This window comes from Wyeomyia smithii, chromosome 3 (assembly GCF_029784165.1).
Source record: "Wyeomyia smithii strain HCP4-BCI-WySm-NY-G18 chromosome 3, ASM2978416v1, whole genome shotgun sequence".
Lineage (NCBI taxonomy): Eukaryota > Metazoa > Arthropoda > Insecta > Diptera > Culicidae > Wyeomyia > Wyeomyia smithii.
In genome coordinates this window covers 99158958-99185623 of record NC_073696.1, presented here as the reverse complement: position 1 = coordinate 99185623, position 26666 = coordinate 99158958, and the positions used below count along the sequence as shown (strand labels likewise).

Sequence of the window (26666 nt, the reverse complement as noted above, 5' to 3'; positions counted from 1 at the left end):
ACTACTACTACTACTACTACTACTACTACTACTACTACTACTACTACTACTACTACTACTACTACTACTACTACTACTACTACTACTACTACTACTACTACTACTACTACTACTACTACTACTACTACTACTACTACTACTACTACTACTACTACTACTACTACTACTACTACTACTACTACTACTACTACTACTACTACTACTACTACTACTACTACTACTACTACTACTACTACTACTACTACTACTACTACTACTACTACTACTACTACTACTACTACTACTACTACTACTACTACTACTACTACTACTACTACTACTACTACTACTACTACTACTACTACTACTACTACTACTACTACTACTACTACTACTACTACTACTCATGCTTGCAAGCGAATGTGATACGCATATCGATTGTGGAACAGTACCACTGTCCCCCGTAGTTAAGGTCAAAACACCATGCCGGAGACAGGGAAATTGCGAGTTCAAGTCCCGTTGGGATGCGATATTTTTTTTCAAATCTGTATCACATTTCCAGTTCGCTTATTTTTCGCTTCCTCTGCTGCAAACATTGTCTGCTTAATAACGAAAGAAATCATTTTTATTTTTATCCCTTTTTATACTGCCATTTTACTCTTATATGTATCCGAACTTTCTGAGAGACGTAGCTCTACGTCAAGATAGTATCACCTCAATTGATGCATACACGATGATAACACATTTCGAGTAAAAAGTTCTTGCGACAAACATTTGAAGTTGTGAAACTTCGAGATGTTCAAAATTTATAATCAATCAATAAGTTTTTTTTTTCATAAATTTTTCATCCACGGTCGCCATGTAATGTCAACTATCCATAAGTATCCACAACTAACCATAAGTCAACTATCGCAAACATTATGCATGTTTCAAAAATGTTTCTTCAAAAATGACTTTTTTATTGAAATTATGCGTACTGTATGAGTAAAGTTTACAAAATAGACGAAAGATAAAGGTTGAAAATATTTTAATCATAAGATTTAATGGACTAATATAATGGACTAATAATGGACGGATATAATATGAATGTTCATCATAATAAATTCATGGTTAGGCTTGAAAATATAAGTTTCAATATATTTCGACACTAGCTGACCTGGCAAACTTCGTTCCGTCTATTTTTCTTTTTATTCAATTAATTTTAATTTTACCTCTGAACATCATTCTGGTTCCCATATTGAGTGAAATGCGGCCAAGTTGGTCTGTTTTCCATAAACCGGAAGTCGCTATATTAGAATTCAAAATGGAGTCTATTTTCGATTTTTGGCTTCTGTGCATCATCTTGATCACTTCAGCTGTTTTCAGGAATAATGGTTGAAATGTGTGTTTCATTTGTACGGGCCCCCGCTTCATACAGAGTAGGAAAAGGTGACATGTCTTGCCCCGAGAAACTTCCTCGTGTCAAATTTCGTTCCATTCGCTTGATAATCTCTTGAGGTATACAGGTCCATTGGTATGGGAGCCCTCCCTCTCTAGAGGAGGGAGGGGTTTCTAACTACAACATAAATGTTTCCCGCTCCCAAAAACCTCTACATGCTAAATTTGGTTTCATTTGCTTGATTAGTACTAAAGCTATGCAAAAATTTGTTTTCAATTTTTATGGTACCCCTATCTTCCAAAAAAGGGAGGGGTGTCAAACTCCTGTAGAAATATTTCTTGCTCGTAGAAACCTCTTTATGCCAAATTTGGTTTCATATACTTGATTAGTTTTTGAGTTATACTGAAATTTGTGTTTCAATTGTATGGGAGCCCTGTCTTTTAGAGAAGGGAGGGGTCTCACACCATCACTACAACCTTTTCCGGCCCCAATAACCCCTGCGAACAAACTTTCCCACCGATCCGCTGATCCGTTCTTGAGTTAAATCGTGACATACGGACAGCGACAAAGTTTTATTTATATAGGGTATCGTACGTCTTCGTCAGTGGTTTTCTTCGGCAGCTTTTCTGCAGCAGTCTTATGCAAAAACCTGCCGAAGAAAACCACTGACGAAGACGTTAGATACCACTACTCATCAGTTACTTAGAGTAACTAATATGATTCGTACTAATAAATCTGAAGGTTATTCCACTGGAGCTGCTCTTCTAGGCATAGAAAAAGCATTCGACAGTGTTTGGCATAAAGGTTTGATAGCTAAAATTTTCAATTTCCGTTTTCCTCTTTACATCACAAAAATCATACAAAGTTACTTGACAGACCGCACTCTTCAGGGTAACTATTCAAATAGTAAATCTGATAGATTGCTTGTTAGAGCTGGTGTACCTCAAGGAAGTATCTTGGGCCCAGTCTTATATAATATTTTTACTTCTGATCTTCCTGATTTACCACCAGGTTGTGAGAAATCTCTGTTTTGTGACGATACAAGCATTTCCGTAAGAAGAAAAGGCCTTCGTGTCATATGCAGTAGGCTGCAAAAAGTCTAGATATATTTTTTTCATATTTGTAGAAATGTAAGATATCTCCTAATGCATCATAGATAGATGTAAGGTTAGATTAAGGTTTAATTTTGAATCCTTTTTTTTTCTCTTGACAAGTAGGTTTACAGTTTTCCTGCAGTTATATTCACTTTACTGCGGAAGCAATTACAATCTTTTAATGAAATAAAACTTAAAATATATGTAACAGTGTTGATATGTCACCCTTGGTGGCAGGACACAGCATAAAAATTCTGAATAAATATCAGTAAATAATTAATTCATCACAAAACATCCCCCCCTATTTAAAAAAAGACGTTCGATACCTAAGATGAACAAGAAGCAAAAATGGAAAGTTTATCATAACTGGGCAGCAGTTTTCGATATTTTTGTTAAATTTCCGAACTGTTTACAGAACAATTAATGCACTTTAAAAACGTACTGATAAAGATCAAATAATATAGAAATAATAATATTAATTCTTGCAACACAAATTTATTTTAAAAATTCAAATATGTTCGAAATGAAGATTCTGTAAGGCTTAATTCAACTACAGTCTTATCTTAAACTGTATATAATTATTTTTATACTATTTCTAGAAAAAAAAACATATTTTATGTTGGTTTCAAGCCCAATCGGTTACAACGGTCGCCATGCCAACTCTCAGATTATTTTCCATCTGTCGATCATTGGTCTCGCCAAAAAGCAGTTTTTTTTTTAATTACAACGATTTCAGGTAGGATTTGACTTATTATTTCAATTTTGCTGGTGGTACATGGTGATGTATTTTATTATAAAAGATTCAACAATGCATTTTACATATTCTCTGCATTGCATCAAATTGGAAAATCTACAGTGAACATATTGTTTTTTCTTTTTTTATGTCTACAAATGTATTAACTTCGGTTGTTATCATTTATTTTACCCTAAATTTTAGTTCACCTTAATTTCATTATTTCTAGGACTTGTTTGTTTGATTTGTTTGATTGTCTCCCAGATGGTCTCCAGGTACGATGCTGGCCTAACAGGCCAGTCGTCGTAAGTTCGAGTCTCGTCTCGGGAGAGACTGTTAGTGTCAGTAGGATCGTAGCGCTAGCCCCGCAATTGTCCTGTACACTAAACAGTTGGCTGCGAAGTCTGTGTATAACAAACAGAAGGTCAAGTTCCGAATCGGAATGTAGCACCAAGGCTTTTTGTTTGATTTGTCACCTTTCCGGACTCAAAAATATTTTGTCAATATAAACTGTTTTCCGTCTTAAACATATCGACGGTTTTCTTAGTGGGACCCACAAAGAGTAATTCGGAAGATGATGAAATGAACACAGCGGGTAATTTTTTCATAATCTGCGCATGATCACAGTTATAAGTTCGTTAACGTTTCATGACTCAAATAAGGTAATTGAATTCAAAACTTTATATCCATTTCAAAATTTGAATTCACTTATTTCATGGTAATCGTCTAAAAGCCTTTTTCAATTTTAGACTTAATTCTGATTCCATTTACACAAATTTTGTCAGGTAGTTCCGGGTTGAATGAAAAAAATATGTCGGAAGTTTGAATCACTGTTCCAGATTTGAAACCATTAAGAAACCCAGGAAGTCAGCTTACAATTTCATTTTTTACCACTGGCCACCGTTTATTTTTCCATACCATCTCTGATTAATTAAAATTTATTGGTGGTATTTTCCATTCAATGCAATGCTTTTGTCACTCTTTTAGTCCAAGTTAATATGCGACCATGCTTGAAAAAGAATGGTCAATTCATCAGTGCGAACAGTCTATCTTTATTGTCATCTACAACTTTAGTTTTGGATGAAGGCAGAACAAAAACACGCTCGTAAAATTTTGCATTCAAATGCATAATAGGAACAAGAACTATGCAAAATATGGCTACCGTTCAACATTTGGGTGTAGAAGAGTCCCACTATTAGAATAATTCGCCATAAGAACAAGCAGCAATAAAAATATTTTTACATTCTGGACGAAAAACCTGCTACCATTGCTCAAGGTTCTTGTACGAACGTAATTTTAACCGACAATTTTTTTTTCTTCAAGCAGCTTTAAATTATTCAATCTGGCACCGAATCCCACTTGGTGCCACGAGAGTCGCACAATCGCGGCTGCTTTATCGCAAACAAAAAAAAAACACACAACAAGACGAATCGTCGTAATCTTACACAACACCTTCGAAATCGTCGTTCAATTGTTTCAAACTGCGCATTACTGGCTGCTCGTGAGCGGCACTTTCTTCCATCATGACACAATTCCAGCTGCCGCCACAACCACCAGCTTTCATTAAAATCGACGAATTAACGAGCGGTTCACGAAATGACGACTGCAGTCGACAGTAGGTACAGACAAGACAGACAGACAGACAGTCAGAGGGCACGTGCCCCGGTAGAAGTTACCATGGTGGCAGTCGCACTCTGTAACTGTCTGGCGACGAAATGTTTCTTCAGCTATTAATGGTTGTCTTACATCGAAGCTTTAACTGACGCAGGTTGGGAATTCGCTCGCGCGATTGATGAATCATGAAGTTTAAGAATCGTGGATGGATTGGATTTCATTGCTCCGTGAGTATTTTTCTCTGTCGGGAGTTCTACTAGATGGGTGATTGGTGAACCCAAAGCCAGGGCACTCTAGTAAAGACCAAATCAATAATAAATTCTTTCACTTGTTTCCTGACATTTATCACGGTTCACTGACTTGACCGGGGAATGATATGTCACCATTTCTTGTACACCATTTTACTTTTATTCTGTAAAACTCGTAAATTATAAGAAAAAGAAACAAAAAATAATGAAACAAACAGGTTACCTCGCCATGAACTCGAACCGGTGCGGCCGCAATTGGTTCGGACAGGGCAGGAAACAAAAGTGATCGTCCTTTAAGTTTAGCTTTAATGAACGGTGGCGGGTTGTTCTCAGACAGAGCCCCCACAGAGGCCACCGATCCACGAACCGGCCAACCGCAGAGCGAATGTCGAACGGCAGGAGGTGGGTGGCTCGAACGGCATATCACACCATTCCAACCGAGGAAATAAATACCAGCGATCAAGTCAAACAAAAATAATAAAGAACATTTCATTTTGCGTTTGCTGTGCGAATCGATTAGCCCGCGAATCGATGATCTGGATAGTGACCATGACTGACCATGTCAAGTAAGCAAAAGGAATGGACAACTTTGCGGCACATATTTGTATCCTGTCCTGGGCATTAACGTTTACGACTGACGTTTCATGCTTTGTGTTTTTTTTGCATTGCTGTTACCAACCGCGGTGGAAGTTTTTTTTAATGAAGAATGGATTGAGCAGCTGTCAAAAAAAAACTAAGGTGAGCGGAACAATCTGATTGATGGATTTGATTAGCTTTATCCGGTGTGTATTCGCTTCGTATGGAAGATTGCCGAAGTTCTGAGTATTTAAGTTGAATGTATCCATCATATTATTTACCTCTAAGCTAGACACCTTTTGGAACGGTACCTTTCAATTGTAGCCATAGCCAAGGTCATTTCAATTGGTTGAACCAGAAATAAACAAAACAAAAAAAACACATTTTACTACATTTTTATTCATAGTCATTAAACAAGCATGCGATCTGCACCTTATTACATATGGATGTTGTTATGTATTGTTAAATGGAAGTCATGAGGAAGTAATGAGTTAAATGGTTTCCTTGTGTTAGTCATCTAATTTTATTCCACGTAAAAACATCCATTGAGAAATATTTTTCAATCGATTTTCGATATTGAACTTGGTTTGCGATTCCGGATTATAAATGGATCAAACTACACAGTGAATGTATTTTTGCATTTAGGTAGGTGTTTTTCTACTTTTTATCAATTGAAAACTTTCGAATAAACTAAGGGTTATGAGATTTTGAACTCAGAGTAGAACAACGTTTATCTTTGAAGTGAAATGTGATAAATAATGTCTTAGGCTTATTAAATCAAAGAAACCTATAAAAAAGGGATTAACGTCAAACCAATCATCTTGGCAATTCGTTTCGGTTCGTTAGGTGGCTTGAATCATTTCGGTCAAAAGAATTTAGCAAGTTGAGCTGAGATCCGGTGTATCGTCTGCGTTCATGAACGAGCCTGGTGTACCACAAGTGAGCAACCTAGGACCGCTTCTTTTCATTATTTTCTTCAATGGTGTCGCTGATGCTCTTGGGATTGGTTTACGGCGATGATTTGAAAATATACTTGACGATTCGCAATATCGAGGATTCTTATCGTTTACAACCCGTTTAAAATACCTTTGTGACGTAGTGTAAACTAAAGTGCTTGGTTCTTAGTAGGTAGGGGTAAGCCCGGCCCCCTAAGGAAAATGATTCTTTAGCAGCACTTGATGGCGAATATTGTTATATTTCTTTCACAGAATCATTGCCCATATTATTTTCTACAAGAAATGAAGGTTCTCAGTACTTTCAAGTTGTTATTTTACAATAAAAAGTGAAGTTTTGAAACTAGGATAAAAACGACGTTTAGCAATCAGTGCGGGTGAAACCGGCACCCCTTGGGGGTAACACCGGCACCTCAGTTTGTTCATGAATTAACTCGAATTAACTGAACCAATTTGAATTCGAAAACCGCCGAATGAGAGATCTTACATTTCTGTATGTTACTGTTGAATTTGGTTGTTGTCGGTTAGCTGGTTCTGGGCAGATTGCCGGAACAAGTTCCGGTGAACATTATGTATAAACAATGAAACAATTTGATACTCGGCAAGCCTATCATGTGGCACTTTGAATCATATTGTTAACTGGTTTCATTGAAGCCAGGATCACATTGACCACACTGGAGGATATTTCGAATACCACCGGGAAAGCCGTCAGCTTCGTGACTTGATTCAGTTCATTTGACACCTCTAATAACCCTCGGAATCATTCACAAATCACAGAAGAACTTGAGTGCATGGTTCTAAGTCGAATAATTAATTAATTTATCAGCGAGACATCGGTAATAGATGAGAAATATGTGTCAGTAACATCCAACTAGCTTCAGACCATGTCGGGCTTACCTCACTTACTAAGTGACGGTGTTACCCCGACAGCACACATTTTTTTGAAAAGAGTGTTTCTTCAAATTTATCGCTTCCTTTTTCATTAGATCGAATTCCTGTGATTGCTAACAATACAGGCAATAAATTGTAGAGCAACGAAAAGTTATTCTAGTCTTTTCAAATGAATAAAAGCTTAAGTTCCACTCACGAAAAATGACATCCGTTTACGCATCAGCTGCAGTAGCGTATGTTTTGTATATTATTTTGACGTTTGACGTTTCACGGTGGCTTCGATGTGTCTTAAAATGTCTAAAATATTTAATACCAACACTTCACATATTCCAAAACACAGATAATTAGCGTTTTCTAGTAAAATCCAAGCGGTGACGGTCCTACCCTCAGTGCCGGGCTTACCCCCAGTACCCCTACCTGAAAAATGTTAACTTTACTGTCGACGGGGAAGCGCTGCGTAGAGTCCATTATGTAAATGATCTTGGAGTTATTTTTGACTGAAAGCTGACCTTTGAGTTGTTTCGAAATCAAGTAGGTAATCAGGATTTGTCGCAAAAATTCGTTCGACTGGTCTAGAAAAATTCAACTTGACGTGATCCTACCAATCTACCACCTTATCTGGAACGTTGCCGCCTGCTTGGCACTCTAGACCACCGCCATTAATTAGAGCAGGTTGTTTGTGTTGCCAAGATTTTAAATTCTGACTTGGATTCCCCGATGCTGCTGGCCATGATGAATTTTCATGCAATTCCCCGATGCTGCTGGCCATGATGAATTTTCATGCAACTCAATGCATGCTGCGGCCCTTTCCTGTGCGTATAAACCAAAACCATCGTACTAACTTTGGTTATTAGGAATGAGCCTATTGTACTTAGTGTCGAGCTTCTTTCTGAGATATATTGGTTATATTTTTATACATGGAATAGCTGAATGTGGAAACTTTTAATAGTTCTCTCAATATTCATCAAGACTTTACTTCAAGTGAAATTTCCCTCCTTAAAACAAAAAATCAACATCAGTGGCTTCATACAACTCCATCGTTGGATGCCATATCCGGCAAAAATAGAATGACACCTTCGTGGGAGCGGATGCGTTTCTGGAAGTATTCTGCTTTAGATATTTGGTCGTTGATGATGCCGGTTTCCGGGCCGGGGATCTGCTTGGCGTCCTGTTTGATGTACGTCCCGTCGTCCATTACGATCACTCGCAGCACAGCTTCCTCGTGCGTGATTTGATCACCGTATTCTGTATATCGGTTCGGTTAGGCACCTTTCTTACCTTGAAGACAAAATCCGTCCCACTTCATTGTTTGTTAAAGGAAACAGAGGAAAGAATCGACTTTCGTCTCGGTTCGTTAGGTGGCTTGAATCATTCCGGTCAACATAATTTAGCGAGTTGAGCCTTCCTTACCCACACGAAGTCACTCGTCTTCGCTTTGCTTCCGCTGTCATCTCGACGCTGAATCGTCTGGGTCTTCTTGAACAATTTTACCACAAATACGGTCGAATGGTCGATTCGCAACTGTTTCGCGATCTACCTGTAAGACTGGCTTTTTTGTCGGAACACTTCTGGTTGGAAGCCATCCCAATAACCACTTGACAGATCGTGACGAAATTTTGCACATGTAAATATCACACTCTAAACTAGTTTTACCAAAAATGTCATTAGTATTTACCTATGAGATAGAAAGTTATACATAAACGGAAGTGTTTATTTTGAGTATAATCTTCAATAAAGCAAATATATTTTTCAATAATTGTATCATTTTTGCACAGTACCTGTACTGCCAGTACCCGGATAACTGTCCCATAATAAAAACAACATGTTGAGAAAACGGCGATTTAATATTATTCGTGAATTTTCGGATTTCCAGCAATTACATCCAGAACCAATGACCATAACAGTTTCATGACAGCACAAGTTTATCGTTGAGAACAAAAAACCATGGATGGAATTGGTTTTTCGTTATATAACTTAAAAAAAAAGACAAAATGGGACAAAATATGCGGGTACATTTCAAAAGTACTCGCATATTTTGTCCCATCACATATCAATTCAACAGAAACCGGCAGTATTATTGGCAATGTAGATTGTACTACAGAAAAACAACATGAGTCTAGTTAATTAAATGACATACTTCTATATGCCTACAATAATCCGATAAACACTAATCTGGAGCAAAATTATATGTTTGCAGTTTGTACCACTATGCAGTGGGACTGTAATGCGGGTACTTTCAATATGGGACAAAAACAACTTGGTATTTTTTCCATGTTTTTCCATACGAAAGTATCAATTTTAATTTTTTTCCAGAAAATATGAGAACAATTAAGTCGATTCCCGATGATAACTCAAAAGTGACCAAAATCAGTATGGGACAGTTATGCGGGTACCGGCAGTGTAGTTCCTTCAAGCTAAACCAAAGTATTTGGAAACAGCGAATAAAGTCATAAACGATGCGGGGTTTCAAAAAGATTTCCTTCTATTTTATTTAAAAAAAAGTCTAAATTTTGATTCTGATATATCACTTAGAACAAAAGTCACTAATTTTCCAAGGTTGTTTGATTGCAGACTGAAATGCCTATTATTGGTGGAATCATTCACCTACAAATGGAATGCTGTCAAAATAAACTCTCAAACCCCATTTCAATATCCACCGGTGTGTCTCAGAGTTCCAATTTGGGTCCAATTCTTTTCGTTTCGTTTGTAAATATCATTTCCTTCATGCTCAAAAAAATACTTATTTACGCGAACAACATGAAATTCTTTCTAAAAATCAGCACCAGGAAGAAATCAGTCGATTCTACACTTGGCGCAATCTACTCCAACTCAATACCAAAAACTGTATAACGCGATATTAATCAGGTGAAACACTCTCTAAGATACCTAACCGAACAAAGAATTTTGGAGCAGCGGCTCAAATTTTTCGAAGTTTTATATGGTACTGAATATTTCGCCCAGTCATTTCGATTCGAAAAGCTCCATTTTCATGATGATTTGGGTGGCATGCGGCTGCTCATCAATTCACTGCATTGCATTCATTAGGTACGTCACACAGATTTTTATCAATATTCCAGATTTTTCTGTTGTTTTTGGTGTTGATCACTGGCGCAGCACAAGAACCTTTATGATAAATTTAGATTTAAAAACCATGTAGTTCTGTACGCGCGGTCACACGACGGAATCATCCTTAAAACGGAATTTGTTTTATTGATTCCAATTAACTTACCGCTAACCTGACTTCTATCTCCTATCCTGCTTATTTAGGCTATTTCATTCTATATGAGCGAAAACTCCAGTAACTAGGATAGCTGGAAGAGGCTACTAATTAATGCTCTCGATTTCTTAACTCACCTAGGCCACTCGTGACACCGCTGAGTGCCTCGCGGGATCGTACTTCCTGACCTACCTTTGACTAAACAAACAGGCAAGAATGTGCAGGTTTTCATGATTTTTCGTGTCCGCTCTAGTTAGACACAGCAGAAGGTTGTGTCTTAGATCTGTTCGACCGGTTCTTTCCGAATTCTAGCCACATCGAACAAAGTGATAAGGAAGATATAAGATGTAGGATAATGAGGGAGGAATGATGAGAGACGTTCCATCCGCCCCCCCTTCGATATGCTGTGAGTCTTCTTGAAGAGAAAGACTCACATCGGCCTGTCACGCTGGACTTTAGATATAAGGCATACCTTCCTACTATTTTATTGTAGCAATTCAGTTATTTTAAATGTTGAAGTGTTACGAGAACTAAATTGAAGAAATTCTTCCTTTCATCTGGTTTCTACTCCCTTCATTGGCTGCTGCTGAATTCAAGCGATGAGTTACAGGGAGTTTGAAACGAGAGGGATTGTAACTGACTGACTTCCCAAAACTTACGGCTGCCAAATTCTGCGTCAGAGCAGGCCCTATTGCTGGTATCGCAGGGTCGGCTAGCTACCGGGTAATCAAGGATATCGCGAATTAAAGGACAAGAACCTTTTCTTATTTTATTTCGTGTAGTTGTGGCGTGTGGGTGTGTAATCACAAATGATGGTGTGGTGTGTAACGTTTACTCACGCAGTCTCGACTGCGCAACCCGATTTCGAACCGGTACGAGGCGGCAAGCGGATGGCGGATAGCGGGAGCCCAATTATCTCGAACGTTGATCTCCAATGTTGCAGGCGTCTTCCCTATTTGACACAATCAGCCTGACCGCGGCTGACCGTAATGGCCAGCACCTAGAGGGGAGCCTCCTTAACGATTAGGACATGTTGTCCAAGGTGTCGATGCTCCTTTACGGGTTAGGCGCGGAACCTTTCCTTTTTGTGCTGCCCAGTTCTCCTGTAGCTGCGGGCCAATTTGCAAACGCACTACCGGTAGAGGGGGGGGGTCCAATCGTTGGTCTAACTCACTGTTGAACAGCACACGGACGCCTGATATAGAAAAAAGTTCCCGAGTCTGCAAGTTCGCTTCCTTTTATAGTCTCAGAAATTCCGCCAGTCCCCTCCAATAGTTTTGCGCTTATTTTGAATCTTCATTTTTGAAGCAGTTTGCGCCATGCTGAGTCCCGCCTCATGGACTAAACAGCGATTTATATTGTTGCAGCGGTATTCGTCCCTAACTAATGTGCTTATGTTCTGTATTGGAGAGAAACGTGAAGGCTCGGAACATACAAATAAATAATTACATAAAAAACTAAGCATTGTAGCCAACGTTTACAGGGTGCATCCGGCAGTAGAGGTTTTCATCGGTTGGTTGTGGTGTATCTTGTGTGGCTTATATCGTTACGGACCGTGTGGCGAAGAGGCTTGCGATTGCCACCGGCACTGTTTCAGAACTCAGTCGCCCTTGACCGCCTGCGCGGGGTATCCAACTACCAGCTTACATGTGTGCGTATATTTTTAAATTGTAGTGCGGAATGAACATTGTCGATAAAACAAGAGCAAAATTATATGGTGACATTTTGCTTGCTTGGATTTGATCTCGAATTCTTATTTGTGGGAGTCTTTCATTCACATTGAGTAACATAGTTGTAGAGTTGTATTTTGGATCGACCGTGAGTCTTTTCAATCAGTCCTCAGGGCCAGAAGCTGGATGCTGCTTGTCTCTTTTTGGTAATATCGTTTGTCTACACTCCCATCGACCATCGACACCCGCCTTTCAACTTCTTTCGGAACCGTCTGCTTCCTTTTGGTGGCTCCGTAGTCATCTCAAACATGTTGATATCGTAGATCTTGATCGTGAAAGTGTTTTCGTTGTATTCCTGAGTGTCGCAGTTTCTTGAAATCATAACCTTACTAATCGAGAGATGATAGTTCGTGTTGATAATAATTTTTTTCTATTCTAAATTTGTAAATTTTCTGTTTAATTTGTGCACTCGCGGACGGGCTCTTATATTCTATTATCTATTTTATGCTTCTACATACTTAAACGCAGTTTGGGATATCTTCTCTTGATAAAGTGTACAATACTTTTTGTGTGTATATTGATATCTGATTCACAAAAATGTTGTATAGTTGTGCGTTCATTTTTTTCTTTTATTATTTTCTGACATTGATATTGAATTTTTTTATATTGAATACTCAATAGATCCATTACATAAATATTCTCTCTTTTTTTCTCCAAACTCCAAATTCCTTTCGGAGCATGCTAATCCTGTTTACCTTCATTGGGCATTTCATTTTTTTCACTTTTTAATTTCGTTCAACCTGTCTTCCGGTTGTCGAATAATTTCTTTCATTTCATATAATCTGTTTTTCAAATAACTCTTATGAAAGATAAGAAGGTTAGGGAAAGAATTTTAGTTTTCCTTGATATTTCCTGATTTCCCCGATCGAAAAATGAATTCCCAGGCATTCCCTCTGAAATCCCAGTGAAAAAAGTATTCAATGGGATATGAAACCGAAACGTAGTGGTCCCGAATGAGCCTTTTATGCTAGGAAAATCAATTTTTCGCTAGAGTGTCGTTTAAAAAAGAATCGCCTCTCGGTTAAAATTTTTTTCCTGCATATTTTTTAGTTTTCCTTGATATTTCCTGATTTCCCCGATCGAAAAATGAATTTCCAGACATTCCCTGATTTTCCAGGTTTTTCGAGGTTTTCGACATCCTGTTTAGTCATATGCGTAGATGGATTTTTTCTTCACATAGGGCCTCTTTCCCCTCTTTAAAGGATTTTGAGTGAGTTCTCTAACAGCCTGTATTTTCCTTTTATCGGTGACTTTGCTTAAGCGCCGCGAATGCGATCGGTCGGTGCATGGATTTCAAATCGGATTTCAGATCAAATATGGGGCTTTTCAGTTAGGTCTGATTAAAGGATTAGAAGGTTTTTTGTGTGTTTGTTTTCGGTTTATCGTCAGGTGACTGCTCTATTTCATTCCTCTTTAAATTTGATCAATTTTCAACTATTGCCCTGAGCTTGCTCAGCTAACGGACGACTCTTGCCAACGCTATTCTATTTTGATACTTGTTGGGCTCATCTTCAGCCGGAATATTTCTTTGTATCCACCTCCGTTTTTTCGTAACGGGTTTTTGTGTCTAACCCTGAAAAAAATAGACTTGTTTTGACGTTAAATTGATGCATGAAATTTAAATCATTGAAATGCAAGTTTTTGTTGGAAATTTAATAATAAGTGTTCATTACGGTGTTAACACATCGATACTTAACAAACGTCAGAATTCAGTTTTTTGAAAAACGATGACGGATTCGCACTATTTGAAGAAGAAGAGGGCAATGTCACTGAAAGCGAGGAGTCAAATTGACGCTGATTCTTTCTAGGGTTAAATGATTCTTGTGATATAGTAGTCTGTACATCGTCGCTGCGATGTCACCACATTTTTGGTGGCCTTTTTTTTGTCAACTCATTTTTTCCTAATTTAATTGCACACCCTTGTGCTTCCTCAGCAATATTCAAGAGAATACAGTTTGTCACGCTGTAGTTCTCATGTGCTTGTTCTATCTTAACTTATGACTCAAATATCGCATGCCATGAAATATATTCTGTCGTCATCTTAAATAGGAACTTTTTCTAAATGATTTTCGTGTTTGCTTACCATTGCCATTTCAATCGGAAACTCCATCACTTTGTAAGATCATCTCCATATGTTCTTGGTCTTTTGAGCTGATCCCTTCGGGACTGATTTAACTAAGACTAACTCACCCCACATGGGCTGCCAGTTATTTGCTTTTCTATCATACGCTTGCTTACGCTTTTCCTTTGAATCCTTGAGGTTGGCCTACGCGTTTTTTTGGAAACTACAAAAATACGTTTTTTGGGAAATTGCACAAATATCTAATAATATCAAACCTCCTACATTCTTATCTCTGAAATTGAGTACCCCATCTTCTACATTTTTTTCAGTCCTTGTACCAGCTGATACAGTGTCTCAAGTTCTCTGTATACGACTGTTTAAAATGACAAGACGAGCTTCGATATTCTTTCCGTCCAATTTTCTTTTCGAGACTGTCAATGTATTGCTTGGTATGGTGAAAAAATCTTTTGATGCAAAAGAAATTCTGCTAGCATCCTTTCTAGACATAGAAGGCGCTTTTAATAATGCATCTCACAATTCTATGAAAGAGATAATGTTGAAACGTGGTTTTGATATATGTATCGTTACATGGATTAGTGAAATGTATTCGAAACGCGAAATTTCAGCTAAGCTTGGTAACTCATGTATATCAATAAGAGCTGTTAAAGGATGCCCCCAAGGAGGTGTCCTATCTCCGTTTCTCTGGTCATTAGTTGTACGTAACTTATTATCGGAACTAGAATCAAAAGGTTTCGAAGTGATTGGATTCGCCGACGACATTGTTATAATTATTCGTGGAAAGTTTGATGATGTTGTTAAAAACAGGATGCAACAAGCCCTCAATTCTACCATTGCATGGTGCAAATTAGAAGGATTGAGCATAAATCCCAAAAAAACAAGCATTGTACCCTTTACGAAAAGAAATAAGTTTAAACTTGATGGGCTTCAAATGGAAAGTACTACAATGAAACTTTCTTCTGAAGTCAAATACTTGGGAGTTACGATTGATCGTAAGCTCAGCTGGAACAGCCACTTAAATCAAGTCATAGGTAAAGCAATAAATACACTATGGATAAGTAAGAGAATTTTTGGTAATAAATGGGGACTAAGGCCGGCAATGATCCATTGGGTATATAAAGCTATAATACGACCTAGAGTAACTTATGCATCAGTAGTATGGTGACCAAAAACAAATGAAAAGTGTGCAATCGATAAGTTGAACAAACTGCAACGATTGGTTTTAATTTCCACTACAGGTGCGATGCGTAGTGCACCCTTGAACGCCCTGAACGCAATTTTGAATCTTCTTCCACTACATCAATTTGTGCAATTAGAAGCCGGGAAAACAGCTCTAAGATTACAGCGAACAAAGTCATCATCTACAGGGACCACTGAAGGACACCTGAGTATTATAAATCGAATTCGCATCAATCCATTAGTAACAGTCATCGATGACTGGATGGAAACGAAATTCATTTTCGACCGTAAGTTCAGCGTGGAAGAACCAAACCGTTCTCTTTGGAGTTCGGGAGGGCCACAAACTCGTCCAGGATCTGTAGTATTTTATACTGACGGATCAAAACTCAACAGTCTAGTGGGAGCTTGAGTAACAGGTCCCGGAATCAATCTATCAGTCACTATGGGTGGATGGCCAACCGTATTTCAGGCTAAAATTCAGGCGATTATAGAATGTAGCACTGTCTGCTTAAAAAGAAAATACAAGCATGCAAATATTTGTATCTTCTCTGACAGCCAAGCTGCTCTAAATGCGTTAAAATCATGTACATGTACGTCAAAACTGGTGTGGGAGTGCATTCAGCTGCTTCAACAGTTGTCTAATCAAAATACATTAAATCTTTACTGGGTTCCGGGACATTGTGGAATAGAAGGTAATGAAAAAGCTGATGAACTAGCCAGACTAGGATCTTCTAAACAGCTTATCGGACCGGAACCGTTTTGTGGTATCTCTCCATGCTCCATAAAAATGGAATTCAGATACTGGGAAAAAATGATGATAGATTCAAACTGGAAAAATACTATCACTTCCCGGCAATCAAAACAGTTTGTGATGCCACATGCATCAAACACACACAAAATTCTTGCTCTATCTAAAAAAGACCTATGCACCTATATAGGTCTAATTACAGGGCATTGTTCAGCCAAATATCATCTGAAAATAATTGGAAAGGCTGACAACGATGTCTGTCGTTTTTGTAATGAAGAAATCGAGTCTTCAGCACATTTATTATGTTTTTGTCCAGCACTTTACAACAAAAGAGCAATGTTCTTCGAAAAGGGACTGTTACAGCCCTTTGAAATTTGGCTGTCTTGTCCCAAGAAGGTAGTGCAGTTTATACGGCACATAATACCTAATTGGGATCATACCTAAATCAGGGGCTGAGAGTTACTTCTCATAGTAATTTTTCAGTCTGATCAGGTAATAAAAAAGCTGGGGAATGCTACAATAGATCTAATTTTTGGTCGCGGTAGCTAAAACCCAACAAAAAAAAAATGGTGAAAATTCCTTATATAAAATGTCAATGAGGCGTTGCTCATCTTCGTCCTCCTTCTCATACACAAACCCTGCTGTGTACTGTTAAATGTACAGGACAATTGCGCGGCTAGCACTACGATTCTACTGAAACAGTCTCTTCCGACTCAAAACTCGAAATTACGATGACTGTCTTGTTGGACCAGCATCGTATCTCGAGATCAACTGAAAGATAGCAATTTTAATGGCGCTCAAATCTTGTATTGTGCCATTTTAATCATCTAACGCTTTTCCTGCTGCTCTAGTAGGCACTTCTGCTGACGCGTGATCATGGCTATTTGCTTTCATGGTGCACTTTCTTGCCCCTGACATGTTTCGTCGGACTGTCTTGATGAGAAATCCGCTCCCTTGTTTGTACCTGATTCTGCATTCCAAGCCCTGTAGCTTCAGTCTTAATCTTGTTAGTGTTGGAAAGGTTTTTTTAAGTCCTCAAATCGCTATGAGTGGCCTGTGGTCCGTGTAAACGATAAACTTTTGACCAAAATGTAATATCTGGAATATTCTGTGGCCCATACAAGTTGCCAGTAGTTCTTTTCTGTAATATGATACCTTGTTTCTGCACCTACAAGTGCCCGACTCGCGAATGCGATCGACCTGGGCATCGATTTCTAATCAAATTTAGAGCCTTTCAGTTAGCTTTTAGAGATAGGAACAAAGCTAGGAATGATTCTTTTCGTGTTCACATGAATTATTTTACTTTTATAAATTACCTAAACAGAAAAGTGCCGTCCACTGCAATGATCACGACATGACTTGGCCTCTTTTTTTTTCAAATTCGAAAGTGCACTCGTGTGTACCGCAATTATTCACACGGGACGGAAGGTCGCCGCTACCTATCGATCGATAGAGGGCAATTGATTTTTTGCACTCCTACAGACACCCGATAATCGGCGGCGTTCGTTTGCAAATAAACGACAGAATTGTGCGCAAAATCATTTGCCCGCCCGCTCCGGCTTAACTGTGACCCGCTCCTGATCGATTAGTTTCGCAACCAACTTTCGTGAATTGGTTCTTTTAATGCGACGAAAGGCGCTGAACAGCGAGCGCTGTTATGAAAACAGTTATGTGTTTACCCATTAGGAAATTTCGAAATCAATCACATCGGAGGGTGTTTGCCCGCTCGAGCCGATGAAATTCACACCTGAAACATTGACACATAAAAATGGGTGGAGGTGCTTGAGTGAGCGAATAACACACGCTAGAACGGTGTAATTGAAACCGCTTCACAAATTAAATTCAATCGCACCGGCCGCGTCGATGACTGCTTTCCAATTGCCTATAATACTATAAGCTATTTGGGTGCGGAGAAGTAATTGATGCAAAACTCGATCGCTGACCGCCAAATGTGTTAAACCAACGTGAAAAACCAACTACTCGTTAGAGTGGTGCAATTAAACTAGACTTTGGAGAATCGCTTTGAACGCCATCCAATCAAATGGAGCCCGGGTTAAGGGGGCCGCAATTGGACCAATTAGTGCCAAGTAACTTTTGGCGGTCGCCGTCGTGTCTTGTCGCACCATCTTGAACAATCTTCGTATAACAGTCTGTCTGCTAACCTAACCGTTGAATGCCATGGCTTCGCACTTAAAAATTATGCTATGCGCACTACACGGAATAAGCCCAAGCCTTGGCTGGTGGTCAAGCGACAGGCGCGTCAAGAACGCCGCATACAGGCTCCGAACGCTTGGGAGCAACCTTAACCGTGAACGACGACGACGAGTGGCGGAATTGTGATACTCTAGTTCAGTGTTGAGGTCTCAAAAAATCCTTTCCTTTCATATTGACACAGTATATTATTTTCTAATAAAAACCCAGCTTCAAATGTCGACTCGCACTTACAGCCTCACGGGGTTACCCTTTGAGAACCCATCCCACATTCGAGATTTAGCCCACCTTCTAGGAACAACCTCGCCAACGTGAAACGGTACAACCGCTTGCCACTGCTACCGCTGAGAAAATAATCTGAATGAAGCATCTCCGTTGCAGCCGGTGCAGAAGTGCAACGTTTTTGTTTCGCTTGTGGTGCAACAAGTGCTCCCGTTCCGTTCAGCCTTGACATTTCCTTTTAGCGACCGCACAGCCAGCGAGGATGGCACTGCAACGGCAGCAGGTTCGTCGTTTTATTACTTTAGCCGGTTTGTGACTGCCGTTCACGATGTTTGATGTTTGTTTGAGGCGAGTGTCAAATTTTCGAATCAATTGCGAGACATTGCCGGTTGAGAAACTGTACACAAACAGTAGAATTCATGTTTCAGCACGGAATTTGGTTTGTGACATTTGAAGAGCTATTGTTGTTAGGCCTTGCATGCAACCGTTAGAGGGAAGTTGCATGCTATCATATGATAGCTGAAGAGGAATATATAGAGATGTGAGGCGTTTCTACTGTCAGTGAATCATTGATTGAAATTATTTTTGAAGAAACATTAAAATTTAGTTATGTCATGGTATTAAGTGTATTATACATTCAGAGTTCTACAAAATCGTTTCTCTTTTTACCCCAAAAATATAAAACGACCCAAACCTAAAACTTTATTGTCTTTTTACTTTCAGGTAAATTGAAGGACTGTGACAGGACATAGGAATAATTCAACACGCGAGGTATTTTATTGTAAAAATTCAAAAATTCAACTGTCTTGTTATAATGCCTTACGGTTCCTGAGTAAAGTCAAAGCAAAGCAAAGCCTTGGTACTACATTCCGATTCGGAACTTGACCTTCTGTTCGTTATACACAGACTTCGCAGCCAACTGTTTAGTGTATGTACAGGACAATTGCGGGGCTAGCGCTACGATCCTACTGACACTAACAGTCTCTCCCGAGCCGAGATTCGAACCTACGACGACTGGCTTGTTAGGCCAGCATCGTACCTGGAGTCCATCTGGGAGAGGCTGAGTAAAGTCAATTATATTATATATGACAGGACTAGTTCAAAAATATATGAAATTGGACCATTAGTTTTTTTGTTTTTTCAAAGAAACGAAACCTAAAAGGAAATTAAATCGTTAGCAGGCTATTTTGGAGGTTAAGAACGACAAAATCCATATGAAATCATTAGAATGATACCCCTAAGGGCTCCCTCAAGATCTTTAACCTGATTGCTTCTCTATTCTTGTTCACTCTATCTTTGATCACTAAATTTTTACTGTATTCGAGTCGTATATCAAGTGATATTTCTGTGAACTAGAAAGGTATGTATTTCAATTAGATTACACTGCGTATTTTTTCGCCAGGTTCAAAATATCCTGATGAACTCCGTGCCCATTAATTCCAAATATGAAATCGATGTGATTCCACTTCGGATCCGGGTGTTGATATTTTCCAATCAGCTTCGGCAACCGCGCCGCCAGTCGGTCTAGATCTTCTTCCACAACCAGTGGATCGTTGAGTCCATAGTATAGAGCTACCGGAGCAGTAACCTTTTCCAGCTCATAATCCGGTGGTGTCGGACTGCCATACTCTAGCAGGTTTTGCTTCTCGCCGAAATCATACCGGCAGAATCGTCCCGATTCGAACGTTTGCGTGAAATGAATCGCCTGTCGGATGGAACCACCGGCTGGGAAGATTTCCAGGATCGCATCAACACTGGACCGGTTGAATCCTTGAATGTCTTCCCCGAGCAGCATCCAAACTCCCATCAGTAGAAGATCTTCACCAATCAAGCCATGCTTGATGGAACTCTTTAGGTATTCTATTACAAGTGAGTTTGTTCTACCTCCGATTTCCCGAAAGCCAACTTCCTCCATCAGTTCGATTGCTGGAATGGCTTCGGTTCTGAGCAGATCGAAGGGAATGGAGTTTCTGGACCAGAACACAACCGGTGCGTTCAGATGCGCGCTGGCGATCTTGGCATTGTATTCTGGAACGCTGGAGGCCATCACCAAAAAATTTACCGACCCCTGCGAGTGTCCAACAAAGTGTAACTTTTTTCGGTTGGTAACTTTCAGCGTATAATCTATCATCGCCGGGAGATCGTACACTCCGACCTCGTGGAAGCTAAAATTCCAGAATTCCGGATCCGCAGGATCCAATGTACGATGAGCCCGCGAAAAAGTGTTCCCTCTTGCGTTGGCCAACCAAACATCAAACCCGCTATCCGCAGCTTCCAGTGCCAGGGACATGTCCGGTCCAAGAACGGTGTATTCGGCCGAGGAACTTAGAAACGAGTGCATCAGAAAAAGCACCGGCTTACCACTGGCGGGAATCCGAGCCATCGTCAAGTGGTATCCATCGCTTGTGTCCACCGAATGCAGCTCCACTGGGTAGTTAAAGCGTTCGATGGTACTTTCCTACAATGTTAAAACCGCTGTTGATTGATTTATATGACGTAAGTCTAACTAAACCCACCAAAAATATATCGGATTCAATTTCAGCAAAAACCACAACCACAAATGATGTGATAAAGTATAACCTCAGTACCGTCCACATGCTTTGCGGTTAGTGATAGCAAAGCCAAACCAGGTCGATTTGTTTTATACTGGTCATTTTGTCACGCTCAGTTACTTTATTGGGATGCAGGGCCGAAATTAGCCAAATTGTTTTAATTACGCTTATGTTATTAGAGTATGCCGACCTAATTGCTCGATACCATAACAGCTGCTTCATTTTGTGGGAAGCTGTCAAATAATATAGAACAATGGAGGGTCGTACAGTCGCTTGAAATAATTATGATTGATTCATTGAGAAAAAAAAAACATGTGAAATTTCATTTGAGAAGAATCATCTAGAAAAGTTTCACAAAAGCCATTTTTATTTGAAATTTTGCACTTTTAAAATAATCGCAGAAAGACAACAATATAAGGGCCGTAGGCACTCAACAACACCCAACGCAAAGTTCTAATCCCAACTCTTCGAGCAATAAATTAACTTATCTGCAGTCACTTACTTCCAACTTTGATTGACGGATAAAGTGTTTTCTGTCAAAAGCTTGATTTGAGTTTACTGGATTACGTCATCAACATCGGGGCTTTCGCCCGTTGTTGTGTTGTGTCCGATCGTGACCGAGTCTCCGCGGTCTAAGCTGTCAGCCGAAATGGGGCCATACCGTGCTGCACAGGTGGCAAGTCATGGCGGGTTTCAAATAAGACAGGTTAATCACGCAAGGTGCTTTGGTGGTGCATTATTTGCCGATTGGGTCGTGTGTATTTTGATTTGCATAGTCGCGCGGCATTGCCTAAGATGCTGGGACAATTGCTCCCGGACAATTTCAACTGATGGAATTATTATATTCGCTGTCAATAACCCGCAAACAGTATGTGACTTTACAAGCGTTTTAATCACGATGTGGGTATTTAGATGTCATTATGGGGGCATGGTTATGAGTCACGCAATCAACTGTGAGATGCGTGTTTAACAGGGGTTTGCCTTCGATGGGATCTGGTTTGCTTTTCCGGTCTCACGAAATGTAATTACAGTCATTAACTCAGTTGAACTTGGAAAACGATGCCGAACTGTGCGTTTCTACTTTCGCTGGTGTTATTAATCCAATCGAATCACGGGCTTAAATCCGACGAACAGCTGGTCTGCCTGTAGGATTTAATATTATAACAATTTTCCAACTATTTTTCGATTTCTACAGAAAAAATCTATCTTAAAGTTTGGTTACCCAGTGGAGCTGCATCAAGTTATTACTGACGATGGGTACGTGCTTACCATGTCTAGAATTCCTGCACCTGGGAAGACCCCACTATTAATCGCTCACGGTCTATTCGGATGTTCGGTTGATGCAACCGTTCAAGGACCAAACAAATCCCTAGCTCTGATGGCCGCCGATGGCGGTTTCGATGTCTGGATGACCAACAATCGAGGAACTACCTATTCCAAGAAGCATCAATCGTTAAACGTCCAATCCAAAGAATTTTGGCGGTTCAGTTTTCACGAGCTCGGACTGTACGATCTACCCGCAATGGTTGACCACGTTCTGGAACAAACCCGTCGAAAGCAATTGAACTTCATCGGACACTCTCAGGGGTCTACCCAATTTTTAGTTCTTAACAGCTTACTTCCACAATACAACGCAAAGTTCTCTAGCGCTCATCTATCTTCACCCGTTGCTTTTATCCATCGTGCCACAACTCCGGCAGTATTCCTGGCACCTCGACTAGCTGAACTGGAAGCGGCCATTAGAACACTCCGTCTGTACGAACTTGCCGGTCGTGGCAATGGTTCCTACATGGACGCCATCGCATTTGGCGTAAAAATTGGTCTCCTACCCGTTGGTTTAGTACTGATCAACACATGGTACTTCATTGGCTACCACGATTCCGTAAATCACTCCTTGGTACCGGAGTTGATGCAGTACAGTCCGGCAGGAGGGTCCGCCTTCTCCTTCCTGCATTACATTCAGCTGTACAACGCCAAAACCTTCCAGCAGTACGATTATAAGTCGAAGGAAAATCTTCGTCGCTACGGTAGTAAAATCCCGCCGCCTTATCCGCTGCACAAGATTACCGCTCCAGTTTCGCTCTACTACAGTGAGTACGATAGCTTTAATCAGCCGGCCGATGTGGAAGAATTGGCCAGTCGGCTGCCGAACTTGAAGCTCAAGTACAGGATTCCAGTGCGCGGGTGGAATCACTTAGATTTTTTGTACGCGTCAGAGGCGCATCACGTTTATAAAGATATTCTGTCTAGGTTGAGCAGAGATTTTCTCTGATGGCACAAAAGATGAAATAAGTCGTGTAATGGTGACAATAAATAATAACAAGTACCATGGAGTGGAAAGAAATTGATTACTTTTTACAATATTTTAACTTAGTTTATGCTGATTTACTACGAAACAGTATTGATTGAAAACGAGCTATAAGTGAAATTTCTATAGAATAATCCGAGAATTCTCTAAGGTTCTCTGAAACAAATCGGAGGGAAATAGATCACCCGTGAAATCCATGCATTATCCATTTTTCGACATGTGCATGGTAAATAATGATTTTTGAATTGAAAAATATCAATCCCAGCTACTGCGGAAGTAAAAATAACGATGTTTTAGGTTAAAATCTATTCATGGGAGTTCATAGAAAAAATTTACTCATTTCGCTCTCATTTGATTAACGTTCTACCTATTTTAATTCGATTTGTTGCACAAGGCTGAAAATTTGCTCTGGAATTGTTTTTTTTTTGTTAATCATTAGTATCACTGTGATGGTATGGTACAACTAAGTTTAGCGTAATCTACCCTCAATTCAGCAGATTTATTTTTTTTGCATATTGAAAATTGTTCGATACAATTTGATAGAAATTTGAAAAAGTTTACAGAGTCCACTTTGAACAGCGGATGGTACTTGGTTCAAATCTTAGTAGAATCAGGTTATTTGGTTGTCAAAAGGCTTTAACATGGGCCTTATTCTCAGGCTTTCCCCACATACCCCTCCTCCTTCACTGAATGGTAAAGCAGAGTAAAGCTTCAGTCATGACATTGGAACGTGCCAGTTGGAACATTCATTTTCGGGATGAGCCTTTCGATCCTGTTGATAAGTTGCTTTGTGTTCTCGACCTTTCAATTATCTAATAATTGTACACCATGGAGCTCAAAAAACCGAAAAAATCTTCGATAGGATGACACTACACTATTTGTCGGATCTTTTGACATATACAGTAAATATTGTGGCACTCCCGAAACATAAGCTTTATGCGTCGTCCGGCGAAATTACGTATTCTTCGTCAGCTTGATGTTTAAGAATAAATGGATTTAATACCGCTTGGTTTGAACCACGGCTTCTGTATTACCTTATCGGTTATTGCGATTTACAACAAAACCTTAACCAAATTAAATTGGTGCTTGAACGTATACGTCACTTTTGAAGGAGTAGTGTATTTGTCCTTAGTGTAGAATCGGTCAGACTTCGATAGAGGAAGGAAGCTTTATTATTCCAAAACGAAACAATTTCCACTGTACTTCCGAGTCACCCAGTGGCATTTGGATCTCACGGTTTGGATTTAATCGTTAGTGTGCTCTGGGAGTCAGGTTTTCTGTCTATACACTATTCTCTCCGTCTTTGAAGTCTTACAGATTTGAATAACGGAACTCTCTGGCTTCTTCCCGCTGACTTACCGAGTCTTTTTTGTTGCGTAGGGAAAGGAATGCTTTTTTATCCACTATCTCTGTTAGACGGCCGCTTTCTTTCTTCCGGATTGCTGCCATGGAAGCCAGGATACGCTATACAGGAAATCCTACTGGTGAATTTTTACTCTTAAAATGGTCCACTGTGTACTTTTTTCCACGGTCTTCGTTTGCTTGGAAGAATTGTACAATGCGTGTGCTCAGTTTCTCTTGTTTCGACGGAATTCTGAACACGACTGAACATGTTAGAGTGAAATAGAGTGGGTGATAATTTTGTGAAAATGATCAGGATTCATTCCCCTGAGGTGAAATTTTTCGGAGAATGTTATGGTTCTTGTTGAAAAGTTTTGGAACTATCCTTAAGTGGATGCCAATTATACAGAATTCACGGCCACATAGGGTAACGGGGGTATTTTGACCCACATGCATATTTTGGCCCACGCGGTAACATTTTACGCATTTTATCTGATAATTTCAATGAATATTAGAAAACTATGCATGCAACATTGAATAAAACACCTAAGAATCATACTACATTATAATTTTCGACGAAAAACTGGCTCTAGGTAGTGTTATTTTGGAATTAGTTCATATATATTCAAAGTCATGGCTGATTCAACCCAAAGTCAAGAGGAAGTGGTAATATACAAGTCAACGTCCGGAAGCTATTGTAACAAATATGTATGCTTTTGAAACAATTCGTTGTTGTAGTAACATCAATAAATTGTCATAGAAACAGTTGGTATACTCTAACATGTTGAAAAAAGTTAAAAATGTGGTTAAACGCATGGCCGAAATATGTTTCCCTCTTTTTGAAGCGAACATATTTTGGCCATGCCAAGTTTTGCCATCTCTTTGTTTACCGTTCGGCCGTTGCACGTGAACAAAGAAGCAGCTTGTGACAATTTACAGGTAATTACTTCTTAATTTATCACATTTAATGATATGAAATTGGATGAGAATGGCTGTCAAACCGCTATAAGCCAAATCATTTCATTTTTAAATGCCTAAAATTTACAAAAATTCACAGCACAAGGATGTTCTCCTCAAACCCATTATTTTCGCTCTAAAAATACCGATGATGATCTTAAATATAATTAGTCCGAAATATTTCCATACAAGACGATATAAAGGTGGGCCAAAGTAAAAATTTGGTGGACCAAAATATGTTTTTAGTACTTCGTAGAAATTTTAACTCAATTTATGCGAAAACTCGAGGGATTTCCAGAAAACATCCTTTGAGAAATACCCAATCCAGCTAATCAGAATCATGAGTATCATTTGTAAATTCCAATTATGTATATCAAGAGAACACACAGGTTGTTCACACAAGCTCAAATGATGATTATAAGTAATAACCGAAATACGTGTCTACGAACGATTTAATTGGTATTCGATTTTTGTAGTAGAATTATATGGAAACCTTACCTAGTTTCATTATTTAAAAGGGCGTATACATTTTGGCATAAGTTTTGATGAAACCATTGTAGCTCAGAAACTATTAGTTCTATGTAAAAACTGATCGAGAACGAATTGTAGGGGACTAATAGTGCTTTACAAAATAATCTGAGCACATTGCTTACAC

General features: G+C 39.3%; 2 protein-coding genes across 3 annotated transcripts in view; both read left to right on the top strand.

Annotated features, from left to right (window-relative positions):
• LOC129733203 (mucin-2) overlaps positions 1-26666 on the top strand; it is a 506006-nt gene that overhangs the window by 152159 nt on the left and 327181 nt on the right. The gene's annotated exons all lie outside the window — the stretch shown is intronic.
• On the top strand, positions 22463-23723 carry LOC129733205 (lipase 3-like). The gene is made up of 2 exons (XM_055694860.1): positions 22463-22542; positions 22601-23723. The coding sequence occupies exons 1-2, from the start codon at positions 22465-22467 to the stop codon at positions 23675-23677; spliced, it is 1155 nt and encodes a 384-aa protein (XP_055550835.1). The 5' UTR covers positions 22463-22464; the 3' UTR covers positions 23678-23723.

What these genes read in the sequence shown, in the direction of transcription:
- LOC129733205 (XM_055694860.1), top strand. Translation starts at nt 22,465, where the DNA reads ATGCCGAACTGTGCGTTTCTACTTTCGCTGGTGTTATTAATCCAATCG. An exon ending in TTAAATCCGACGAACAGCTG is followed by an intron (nt 22,543 to 22,600) that starts GTCTGCCTGTAG and finishes CGATTTCTACAG; the next exon opens with AAAAAATCTATCTTAAAGTT.